This window comes from Squalius cephalus, assembly GCF_949319135.1.
Source record: "Squalius cephalus genome assembly, chromosome: 5".
NCBI lineage: Eukaryota > Metazoa > Chordata > Actinopteri > Cypriniformes > Leuciscidae > Squalius > Squalius cephalus.
The window spans coordinates 19,364,369-19,377,307 of NC_137126.1; the positions used below are offsets into that span (position 1 = coordinate 19,364,369).

The 12,939-nt window shown below is 40.0% G+C and overlaps 1 protein-coding gene across 1 annotated transcript in view; it reads left to right on the plus strand.

Annotated features, from left to right (window-relative positions):
- Positions 1-1,166: 1,166 nt before the first annotated feature.
- Positions 1,167-12,939, plus strand: part of LOC307159122 (leucyl-cystinyl aminopeptidase-like) — a 38,974-nt gene continuing 27,201 nt past the window's right edge. Inside the window, exons 1-19 of the mRNA XM_079872335.1 lie at positions 1,167-1,373; positions 2,423-3,010; positions 3,089-3,227; positions 3,374-3,508; positions 3,648-3,768; positions 3,885-4,039; positions 4,126-4,239; positions 4,847-4,978; positions 5,078-5,209; positions 5,303-5,371; positions 5,542-5,717; positions 5,862-5,941; positions 6,128-6,311; positions 6,439-6,595; positions 6,780-6,964; positions 7,087-7,248; positions 7,799-7,939; positions 8,046-8,127; positions 8,216-8,360. Of these exons, the coding sequence (XP_079728461.1) occupies positions 2,517-3,010; positions 3,089-3,227; positions 3,374-3,508; positions 3,648-3,768; positions 3,885-4,039; positions 4,126-4,239; positions 4,847-4,978; positions 5,078-5,209; positions 5,303-5,371; positions 5,542-5,717; positions 5,862-5,941; positions 6,128-6,311; positions 6,439-6,595; positions 6,780-6,964; positions 7,087-7,248; positions 7,799-7,939; positions 8,046-8,127; positions 8,216-8,360 (2,803 nt within the window). The 5' untranslated portion in view covers positions 1,167-1,373; positions 2,423-2,516. The remainder of the gene's footprint in view (positions 1,374-2,422; positions 3,011-3,088; positions 3,228-3,373; positions 3,509-3,647; positions 3,769-3,884; positions 4,040-4,125; positions 4,240-4,846; positions 4,979-5,077; positions 5,210-5,302; positions 5,372-5,541; positions 5,718-5,861; positions 5,942-6,127; positions 6,312-6,438; positions 6,596-6,779; positions 6,965-7,086; positions 7,249-7,798; positions 7,940-8,045; positions 8,128-8,215; positions 8,361-12,939) is intronic.

A 12,939-nucleotide genomic window follows, 5' to 3' on the forward strand; every position in this document is an offset into this window, starting at 1 on the left:
TAGGCCAGAGCCCATTGCAGACAAGGAGCCCGAGCCCACCACAATCCCAGCGCCAGAGCTGATGCCTGAGCCAAAGATCGTCCCGGAGCCTGAGCCCAGTGAAAAATCTGACCGTGAGCTGGCAAAATCGTGGCACTTGTGAGTGCTGGTGGAATATGAGGGGATGGAGTGGAGCCCTGTCCCTTCTAAAAAGGCGGATTTAAAAGCACTGAATTCAGCACCCCTTATAAATTTGGAGGAGAGTGCTACACATAGCACTATGCCTGTTTCGTCACCCGGTACCATGCCTGTTTTGTCATTCGAATTATTGATGTCTTTTGATGTTCCCGTCCTCCCTCCCACCTCCTCTCTCTGTTTCGCATCAGCTGGAGAGGCCCATCCTGAGGTGTCTGAATGTCCCGCGTCAGCCAGAGAGGCCGTTCCAAACCTTTGTCAGCGAATCGTCCCTCTACCCCTTTAGCTCAGTCGGGCTCCGCCTTCGCTTTCCGGCTCCACCTCAGTCCTCCGGCCCCCTGGCTTCACCTCGTCCACTCGTCCCCACGGCTCAGCCTTGGCCTCCAGGACCTTCTGTGTCGCACGGTCTCTTTGGCTCCGGCTGGGTCTCCACCGCCATCAGCTCTTCCTCAGTCTGTCGTCCCCCTGGTTCCGCCTGCCAAGACTCCACCATGGCTCTTCCCTCCTTCAACTCCTACGTCCTGAGATTCCTGCTGGGGTTTCCGCCATGGCTCCTCCTACCGTTGTCTCCACCCTGGTTCCTGTGGTTGTGTCGTGTTCAAGCCCTGCGTCCACCTCCTTAGCCCCCTCTCACCCTCCCTCTGTTGGACTTTGCATATTAATTTGCATACATAGTTGCGCTTTTTTGAGATGGGGGAAATGTTATGGGTGATCTGGTCTTGTTTTTGCTTTGGGTGGATTTTCCACATGTTTAGTTCTGTTTCCTGTGTTTGAGTTTGTTTCTATGGTTTTTCATTGATTTGATTAAGTGTGTATTAATAGCCTTGGTTTTTTAATCAGTCTTGCTGCGTTCTCTTTTTACTATGTTGGTTGTTTCGTTCATATTTTTGGAGATAGTTTGTTGTGTTACATTTTGAGTTTGTTAAAAATTCGAATTACTGCTGCGACTAAATCCAGACTTTTATTTTACCTTGCTGCAACCACTCGCTGACACAGACATGACCTGGCTGTTTGTACGTGTTGATGGCTCTAGGTCATTCCTCTGCTCGGTGGCTCGAGCCCCGCTGTGTTGTCATTTGAATACAGATACACAGCCAGACAGCACATACTCAGCAGCTGCTACAAACCAGGAAATTGTGGGCAGGACAAATGAAAGAGAAAATGAAAGCAGCCGACACAATGATGCAGCTTAAATTCAGGTAAAGACACAAAACTGAACGGTTAAAATGAGTGTGTTCTTCAACAATGCTGTTAGTAGATGCTTGTCCTACTTTACAGAGACCGCATTATAGTGTTACAAATGCATTCCAGTATAGAGCTAGAGATTGTGTACTGTATAACAGCAGATGTCAATGTATTAACACGAACAGGCTATCACATTACAGAGTGAGGTCAACAGAGAACACAGCACTGCTCTGTTTTGCCATGCATGTTATTTTAAGAGCATTTGGTTGTTGTCTTTTATTTTAATTAGCATTTTGATCATTCTAGCATGTGCTAGATTGTTAGGGTTAGGGTTAGTGCTTTGCCAATCGCACATGCTCACTGTGAAATGTAAAGAAATTATGAAATGTGCATAAGGGTCATTCTCCAATTAGAGAGGCAAACGAGAGGCAGAATTTGAACAAAAAAAAGGTTTAATATGCTACATTCAGTAAAATGTAAGCTTTTTGGTAACACCACATACTTAAAAGAATTCTAAAATGTCACTCTTCAGATCAGCCATGACTGATCTTTACACACAGAAAGTAGTCAAAATTGAATCTGCTCTTTTCTTAAAGGGGTGATATCCATTTTTGTAACACCATTGACTTGAAGTTGGACGACACAACTTTTTCTTAAAATATAATACATTATGTATTTTTCAAATTTTACATTTGAATTAATTTAAGTGTACATCTTAAAATCTATGTTCGTTTTATAACCACTGTGTTAAAAATTGTATATTGTTGCAATTACATCACAGGATAGCTCTTTGTTTAAATTAGGAATATGCAGATTCTGTTAGTTAAATATCTATTTTAAAACATAAATGTATCTTTTAACAGTGCTCAAGATGGTTTTACCTTACAAAATACAAATATGCATACATTTTATGATCTTTTATGGTGGTATTTAAAGTTTAAAAAGAGGGACACTTGTCACAGCAAATGAAGAATGACCCATATACAGTGATTTATTGTTATTAAAGACAAAGAGAACTTCAAATATTTACATATCATTAACAATTTCACCTTTCTCTCCACAGGGTACAGTGACTGCCAATATCTAACCATTCAAAAATATGAAAGTTCATCAAATTCAGTAATACCAAAACCAATAACCACAAGTTATTTTTCAATATGCATCTCTTGTTTTTAACCCTGCTCTTTCTGGAGTCACACTTTTGTGTCCAGTCTTCTGAGAGCAATAGTCCTGTTGGCAATAACATGGCCACAAACGGCCTTCCTTTTCCATGGAGTAAAATGCGCCTGCCAAACTACATAGTGCCTGTACATTATCATCTGCTTATTCATCCCAATCTCACCACACTGAGGTTCAAAGGTTCTGTGAAGATAGAAATTGATGTAAAAAACAACACAAACTGGGTGGTGCTACACAGCAAGAACCTTAAGATCTTCACAGCCACTGTTCTGGATGAGCATGAGGCCCATCTGTCAGACAAGGTGCTCTCTGTGCTGGAATATCCTCCACATGAACAGATCGCCATCTTCTCCCCAAAGATTCTGACCTCTGGGGAAAAATACTTCCTGTATTTGGAATTTGGTGCACCATTAAGTGATGGGTTCTATGGATTTTATAAGAGTACATATAGAACAAAAGCAGGAGAGACAAGGTATAGTTCAAAATAAATCATACATATACACATTGCAAATAATTGCTAAATAATCAAACTACATTTTTTCCCTTAAAGGGTCCTGGCATCCACCCACTTTGAGCCCACATCTGCCCGAATGGCCTTGCCATGTTTTGATGAACCCACTTTCAAAGCTAATTACACTGTCAGAATAAGGAGGGGTCCGTCACATATAGCTTTGTCGAACATGCCATTAGTAAGCTCATTTCACACATATACTACCAATGTACACTGTAAAAAAGTATATATATATATGAGAAACTATTTTGAAAAATGATTTAACAAATACAACATGGCCTATCATTATAAAATTTTGAAAATATCCTTATCTTTACTTTATAGGAACAAACTGTGGAAATCAGCAATGGTCTGTTTGAAGACCAATTTGAAGTGAGTGTGAAGATGAGTTCATACCTGTTGGCCTTCATTGTCTGCGACTTCAAATCTGTTAGTGGGATAACTGCAACTGGAATTAATGTAAGTAACTAAAACTTAGAAAAGGTTAAACGATATGAAGTGGAAACATGTGAACTTTTTCTGCTTTGTATGAAGTTTTCATCACAGGCTCTCAGGTGAGAAAATCATCTTGAATCAGCTGTTTTGTCTTCTCCCAAAGATTTCTATATATGCAGTTCCAGAGAAATGGCATCAGACGCACTATGCTCTTGAGGCTGCTTTGAGGCTTTTGGAGTTTTATGAACAATATTTCAACATACTTTATCCCCTGCCAAAACTGGGTAAGTATATCTTGCATTTTCCTTACCTTTTACTTCTAATGTTTCAGTGCATATGTTATTGTGTATGATGTGCCTTTGGATATTTACATTGTTGTATATTTTATGATGTGTGCCAGATCTGATAGCTATTCCAGATTTTGAGTCAGGCGCTATGGAGAACTGGGGTTTGACTACTTATAGGGAGACCTCTCTTCTGTATGACCCTGACATCTCATCAGCCTCCAATAAGCTCTGGGTTACCACAGTGATAGGACATGAGATAGCCCATCAGGTTGGATATAAAATATATTCTTAACTTCATCTGTTATTATCTTTCAGTTATTACATGTAAATCCATTTGCTATTTTTTTTTTCCAGTGGTTTGGAAACCTGGTGACTATGGAGTGGTGGAATGACATTTGGCTGAATGAAGGCTTTGCACGATATATGGAATTTGTCTCTGTTGGGGCAGTATATCCAGAGCTTAAAATTGTATGTCAGAGTTTCAAATATCTCTCTCTATATATAATGTAATGGGTAACGTAAAATCCGGCAGTCATTATTGCAAAATAAACCACAATGAGTAATCAAGATTGTTTCACCCTGAGGTGGCTTATTTTGCAATACTGACCCTGTACATTATCCATCTTATTACACAGATTTAGAATTTTACCTATATATCATCTTAAAACTTCTGCCAAAAAAACAAACAAAAAAAAGCTCATTATAACCCAGCTCACAGGGAACGTTCTCAGAACTTTAGCTAACGTTCTTCCAGTGTTTTTATACAGTATTATTATACATCATTCATGGAAGGTTTCTTCCTGAAAGGTTTTAGTCTGACTGCAAAAAATTGCAAAATTATAAAATGGAATGTTTCCTTAACATTCACATAACCGAGATAAAACATTTTCATAACTTAATATGAACATTAGCAAAAATTTCTTAGAACTTTTTTGTTAGCTGGGAATGTACAAAACAATCCTACTTTGACCAAAGTGAATCAAGTATTCTAGAGAGCCGAGTAATAAATGAATAAATAAATATCAACACTAATATTCTTTGAATAGGGTCTCACATACTTTCTTTTACATGTTAGGAAGACCACTTCCTGGACACTTGCTTTGGAGCTATTGGACGGGATTCCCTAAATTCTTCCAGGCCAATTTCCAGTTTAGCCGAGAACCCTACTCAGATAAAGGAAATGTTTGATACTGTGTCATATGACAAGGTAGGAAAATGTTAAATGTTAAAACATTATCACTATTGCAGGTGAAGATGAGTGCCAACTCTGAATTATTTATTAATGTTTAATTATTGAATATTTTAGGGAGCATGTATTCTCCATATGCTGAGGCATTTCTTGACAGATGAAGGCTTCCAGAGTGGCATAATTCGGTATCTTCGGAGGTTCAGGTACAGCAATGCCAGAAATGAAGATCTGTGGGACAGCCTTATTAAAGTATGTCGCTTCTTCATCCACTGCCTTTTTCTGTCATACATTTAAAATTTAGCATCAAAACAAAAACTCATTCTCTCTTCACGCTCTGTACAGACATGTTCTGAAGAGGAATTTACAGCAGGAGAACACTGTTACAGCAGTACTCAAGCTACTAAAAATGCGGTAAAGTGTCACATTATAAATAAAATATTAGATTTTTGCTATTTAACATTCACAGCACTCCATAAAACAGAATAGACACCACGGAAGACATGCTTCAAAGTGTTTTCTTGCACCTTGATGGTGATACTTAACAGTCTGAAAAACTCTTTGTTTAACTCTTTACATTGTAGTATCGTTTTGCTGGGGAGCATGTAGACCTGAAGAAAATGATGTACACTTGGACTCTACAAAAGGGCATACCACTGGTCACAGTGAAGCGGCAAAAAAGGAAACTTTATATTGGGCAAGAACGCTTCTTAAAGATAGTCCTGCCTGATGATCCCTCATGGCATTCACTTCAAGATGGGTAACAACACTACATAATCACATGTATACATACACAGTTCTCGTTGTCTTTTGTGTTTTATAGTTATATGCCATAATTATAGGTAAAGGCATTAAAATGTCTCTGATATGACTCTTCGTAACAGAAAAAAATTCTTCTCCATAGCTATCTGTGGCACATCCCTTTGACATATAAAACAAGTCACTCTGACCATGAGATAAAGCACATTTTGCACACAAAATCAGGTAAGATTTGGTGAAAAATCATTCTCAAATGTATATACTTTATATATATATATATATATATATATATATAGGAAACTGGGTCTAGTTGCCACATGAGGAAGTTGTTAGTTACAAGGATGTTGTACTTGGTGAAATCAAGCTCACCTGTACAGTCAATAACTTTTTCCGCCAATCTCTCAAACCCAGATGTGTTGACGCTGGATGAGGAAGTAGACTGGGTGAAGCTCAACACTGACATGAATGGATATTACATGGTTCATTATGATGAGGAGGGCTGGAACGCCCTGACGGAGCTTCTGAGAGTAAATCACACTGCTCTGAGCTTTACGGACAGAGCCAGCCTCATTCATAACGCCTTCCAGCTAGTCACGTGAGTTTACTGTGCAGGTCCACTGCTCTCATTATAAAGCATGTCTCATCAAAAGGAAAACAGGAGGAGCATAATTGTATTATCCTGTGAGCTCATTTGTAATGTTATTTATTTTCATAATTTCCAGTGCGGGACGACTGTCACTAGACAGAGCTTTAGATCTGATCAGTTATCTGAAGTCTGAGACCCACAATGTTCCTCTCCTGCAAGGGCTTGGCTATCTTCAATCATTCTACAAGCTGATAGAAAAGAGAAACATAGCTGACGTTACTCATAATCTGAAGGTATGACACAAACATTTCCTGGAGTCTAATTTCATTTACTGTCCTCATTCCTCCATCCGTCAAAGAGTCTTTCATTTCAGTAAGGCCGCTTGCAGAACCACACGTTGAGTTCAAATGGGATCCTCTTGTCTGAGTTTATTTCATCTTGTATGTTTTCATAGCTATGTCTGGTTTTGTCCTGCAGACGTACATCTTGCAGTATTTCAGAGATGTGATTGACAAGCAGTCGTGGAGTGATGATGGGACGGTCTCAGACCGGAGACTGCGTGAAGAGGTTCTTTCCCTTGCATGTGATTTTGGTTATCCACCGTGTTTGGAAAAGGCTAAACAGCTCTATGATAGCTGGGTGGAATCCAATGGTACAATCAGGTGACTTGACAACACAGGATTTGTTTCTGCAATTATACCCTCCAAAAAATATCACATTTTTATCATTTGAAATGATTATATCAGCAGATTTCTTAACACCTGACTAATGTTTTACAAACTAGCTTACCAACTGATGTGTCTGAGACGGTTTATATGATTGGAGCCCAGGATGACAGCGGCTGGGCCTACCTACTGGAAAAGTATGGTGTTTCCATGTGTGAGACAGAGAAGAGCAAGTTTCTCTCAGCTTTAGCAAGCAGCAAGGACTCTGAAAAACTATCAAGGTACATTATTATCGACGCATTTACACCAGAACACCATGAACCCCCACGGGTCGTTGTATACCCAAAACCGCCAGCGGGTAAAATTTACCCATGCACATGACTACTGTTTTTAATCTGGTTATATTTTTAACAACAGGGAATTCTAAATTCGAAATAACACACAGACTTTTTATTGAAAATCTGTTATGTACATTTGAAAAACAGCCATGGGTAAATTTGGTTACATTTTATTTTAAGGTGTCATTGTTACAGTGTAATTATATATTTAAGTACTGAGTAATAACATGTACTTACTATAGGGTTATGTTAGGGTTAGGATTTGGTTGAGGGTTAGTTGCATGTAATTATGCATAATTTACTGTTATTACTATGGTAAGTACATGTAACATATGTAACAAGGACACTGTAAAATAAAGTGTTACCGTAAACTTTACCCCGTGGCGGTTCTAGTGTTAAAAAAGTCATATGTATTCTGATTTTGTGTTAGGCTGAAATCTAAATTAGGTTTAACATCACACAATGCCTTGTATTTCTCAATGTTTTTCTGTAGATTATTACAGCTTGGAATGGATGGAACTGTAATAAAAACACAGAATTTACCCAGTCTCATATACATGGTGGCCAGAAATCCAATGGGTCATTTTCTAGCATGGGATTTTGTGAAGAAACACTGGAATGAACTAGTAGAAAAGTAGGTGCAATCCACTGCTTCTTATTTAGGTTATAAAGCGGTTATATAGCTAGTAGTTGTGGTTTGTTCATTATGAATATAAGATACTCTTATCTCATTATCAAAGGTTTCCGCTGGGATCTTTTGGAATCAGAAACATCATTGTTGGCACTGTAACTCAGTTCTCGTCCACAGAGGAGCTGAGAGAGGTGGGTTGTTTATTTGTTGTTTAGATAGAGGGAATGATCATCTAGTTTTGATGGTTCATTTACAGTGTTTCATTCTTTTTGTGTTAAGGTTGAGGCTTTCTTCAAGTCCATCACAGAGCAGGTATCTCAGCTGCGTATCACACAGGTAGCCACAGAAAACGTGGAGAAGAACATTGTGTGGCTCAGAAGGAATCTAGAGACCATGAGGACTTGGTTGCAGCAAAGACTCAATTAAAACGTAAAAACAGATCAACATTTCAGACTAGTATTATACTAGTATAATGGTTTTGGTATATTAATCAGTGGATACTGATTAGCAACTCCATATGACTTTCCAAGTTTTCTATTATTTTGCCTTTTTTTAGATTGTATTTTAATTATATTGGGTAACGGCTTGAATAATGCATGATGTGTTTGCTTTTTCTAGTTTACTTTTTTAAACAGCTATGCAGTTTCAAACCACTAATGGTTTTGCCTTTGTGTTTTTCTTTGCCTTTGATATGTCTCTTGACAGCTGTGCCACGTTTTGTAACTAATGTTTATAAGAGACTGCCTATTAATTAGTGGCACAAAATCATACTTGAAAATGCTGAAAATGAATGAACTGAATAAGGTTTGGAACAAAAAAAATAATAATAAACATGTTTTAGGGATGATGTCTAGCTTAAAGCCTCTGGTCTAGCCTAAAAACAAAAATGGGTTCTTATGAAACATGACAATGACAGGAAATGGATTAAATGAAGAAATGAACATTGTTTAAGATGACAGTGCATTTCATTTTAATTTAGGCCTGCTGATAAAACATTTCTCCACTAAGCTTTTGTTATTATCACAATCACTTCCATACACCGCAAAGTGATATATCACAAAGAATAATTAGATCAAATAAATTTGGAATTGATTCAAAACACTATAGACCATCGCTACATTTTGCTTCAGATCAACTTTGTCTACTTCGTTATCTGTCATGCTCAAAACACTGTTGAACGTTGATTAAATATCATAAGGTATATCATCCAGACATTAAAGGGGTATTGAGCTGCATTTTTATTTTATTTTAAATATAATGTTCTTTGAGGTCCAGTTATAAATGCTAGCAAGATTTTTAAATAAAAAACATCCTAATTTAGAAGTAAAATGCTGTTTTCTTTCCCGTTTTTGACCCTCACTTTAAAGGTAAATGTGATTTGATCCAAGTACAAAGATCCTGGACAACATCTTTGTTGATCCTGGAACAACATTTCAATCAACCAATCCGATTTGAGGAACAAGTTTACAGTTTACACCTATCACTTGGAACAAAAATCCATCCTTCTGTCCTTTTAAATGTCCACGTTAAAGATCAATATCTCTACTCTCCATAATTAAGGTATAGGCCTATGTTATGCTGTGGTCTACAGCACTCATGAGTCATGAAGTAGTTCAACAAAAGCCTGCATTCAGAATATTTAACAAGGAGATATTCAAGGAAACATAAGTGATTTAGCAAACTACATAAAACTAAAACGAGGCAGAACACGGAACACAGGAAACTAAGGGCTTATATATGCAGAAATAGATAATTAACTAAACTAGAAACATGTGCATAACGTAATTAGGATCCATGGAAACTAACAATGAACGAGAACACAGGCAAAAAGGGATCTGGGGGTATTCCAAAAATCAGGTTATGTGACAAATTTCAGGGTATGGAATGAGCCATCTCTTTGGCTCAAGGTTTATTTTGTTTCAGAGGTATTCAAGACATTATGAGGCTCCAGTGAGCATAACAGATTTCACACAATAATATATATTTATATAATAACATTACATAAAGCAATGTTTTTTTTTTTTTTACTTTTCTTTTCTTTTTTTCTTTTTCTTTTTACACATGTTAGATGTCCATTCAAAAGGTTTTTGAATGAAAATGGGACATTTTCTATATAGTGTATTTCTATAATAAAATTCATGTGATGTGTCACAACAAATGTGAAAGTAAAATGGCTAAACAAAAAAATAAACGTATGTTCTGTCGTAGATTTTTCTCTAAACTTAACTCTCCAATCGACGCTCTCCCTGGGCCGTCTCCATTCGACGATCAATAACGTCTCCAATCAACGCTTAATAAATACCTGGGCCGCTTCCAATCGACGATCCCCCTGGGCCATCTCCAATCAACGATCCCTAATGTCTCCAATCGACGCTTAATATATAGTCTACCTAGCTAACTTGCTTCCCTAGCTTTCTTCCTGCGCAGGAATAATCGACAAACAGACCTCAGCAAATGTCCTTTAAAGGGACACTTCACCCATTTGCATTAAGCTTTGTATTGTTAGAAACCCAGTCATATATTATAATAAACGTGGATTTTTCATTAATTTTTTCCTGAGATGGGAGAAATAAGGATTTAAGTGTTTTACTTCCTGCTTATTATGACGTAAAAATCATCATTTTGCGTCATAATAAGCAGGAAGTCACATTTCATTGAAAAGTGTAGAGACTACAAACACTAGCTCCTCATTATTCCAGGGGGCGGGACCCGCTCACGCTACAGGCCTATTACAGATCAGTGGGTGGGACTTCACTTTCAGAAACTAAAAGCAATATCCTCCATCTTGTTTGGAAGCTAAGCTAACAGGCACTGTGAAGCCAGCTGTGAAGATATGACAATAGCGGAGGGTAACGTTACTCAATATGATGTAGAAGAAGAGGATTTCGGAAGTCTGATGCTCGAATCAGGTGTTTGTGGCTACCTTTACAAGCCGCATAGCGAAGAGCAGCCGAGGCAGAAGACCTGCCTGTCGCGGACGAGAAGCCCAGACTGGCTCGAGCTGGGGGCGGACTGGTGGCGCCGGTGATCTCACTATGCAACTACGAACACAGAGATAGAGTCCGTCTGCTGCAAAGAATTTAAACGATGCCAATTTCTCCTGGACGAAATCTCTGAATCAGACGAGGACACGGACGTTTGTGTTGTGACCCATCCTAGTTTCGCACCGCATCTGACTGAACATCCCGGTAACGTTACCATGCAATAATTCACCACTTCGAAAGAAATACAAATGAGGAGGAGTAATTCACTAATGAGTTCGCCAACTAGCTAACGTTAGACATTTTGTGTGAAATGAATTTCAAGCTCCGGTGGTAGCTAGCCTTATAGACGGATGAGTGATTCATATGCTGTTCTGGATTAGTGGGAGTGGCTTGCGCAGCTGTGCAATGTGGTGCATTGTGGGAGTTGTTGTCTTTCATACAAATGCGTCCTGAAGTTACTTTCTTTCTTTCCTCGGTCAAGAAGGCACCAAATTCAAAATTTATTTTACATTTCGACTACATATATGACCCACTTTCAATAAAGATCAATGTTCCCATGGGTGAAATGCTCCTTTAAATGCTTTGATCACGGCCGGAGGATCTCTCGAGCAGTTCTTAGAGAATCTCCCCCAAGAAGAAGCAAGGCCGTAAGATCTCAGACAAATTCCATTAAGAATCCCACCAGTTAACTCGAATACAACCGTTTTTATAGACCTTATGTAGCCCCGCCCCTTTTCAGCGCTGCGCTCGTTGTCTTTTGACTTCCGGTCTGTATTTTCACAGCAATTTTGCGTGTTTATTAATGAACGGCTCGTTTTAAAATCTTCCCGGTCGACTGACATTTTTTAAGTCATCTGCTTTAAACATTACAGTCCTCATGATAACGTCTCGGTTACTAATGTAACCCTCGTTCCCTGAAGGAGGGAACGGGAGACGTAATGTCGACGTGACGACGTAATTGGGATCACTTCAGGGAGCCCTATCAACTTCGAGTGTCTACAGAATGAGCCAATGAACGTTGGCGTGCGTGAATCGCGTCACGCGCCCCCGCCCCGCAGCGCGGGTATAAACAGGAAGCGGGCGCAGCACACATTGTTTTTCGCTGAGGAGCCAAGATTTGTGACGGCCATGCAGTGATGGTCAGCAACGGTGGCGACGGGACGTTACGTTCGCTTTCAGTCGCTCATGTTCGACGTAACGTCGACGTGACGACGTAATTGGGATCCCATGGAAAACGCCATAGTTACTGCCACATCCAGCGCCCTACGCAAGACTCTCAGACCCCCAACTGCTGGGGCGGAAGACCTGCGTAGAGGGAGTTCAACTGCTGTTCCATTATACCCCACACAGTGGAACTCTTGGATAACACTGGGAAAGCATACCTTTCCAGGGGAAAGGACGCTGCGGAGTCACATCCTGCCCGAAGGGAGGTAACATGTGGAGAATACACATATGGACTGGCCGAAGGGGCAGTACAACATATGGAATGTCACTGGGGTGGATCCACCCGAAGGGGGAGACTACACCGACAGTGACGGCAGAGCAGACTCTGCCGAGGGAAGACACGGGCTCACCGCAGGGAGCTGGTCGTGGAAGAATACACATATGGGATCGCCGCAGGGATCACCACATATGGAACCCAGTCTAGCACAAGTTACACAAGCAGGAAGAAACCGGCTCAACACGTAGGCTATAAAACCTAGCGAACGTGTTAGGTGTCGCCCAGCCCGCACCTCTACAGATGTCTGTCAGCGAGGCGCCGTGTGCCAGCGCCCAGGAAGAAGCGACACCCCTAGTGGAGTGGGCTTTCAACCCGGGCGGGCAGGGCACGCCTTGGGCTTCGTAAGCCAAGGCGATGGCATCCACTATCCAGTGGGCCATCCTCTGCTTGGAGACAGCCTTTCCCTTCTGCTGGCCTCCGTAACAGACGAAGAGCTGATCTGAGGTCCTGAGGCTTTGCGTTCTGTCCACGTACAGACGCAGAGCACGAACGGGACAGAGAAAAGCCAGGGCTGGGTC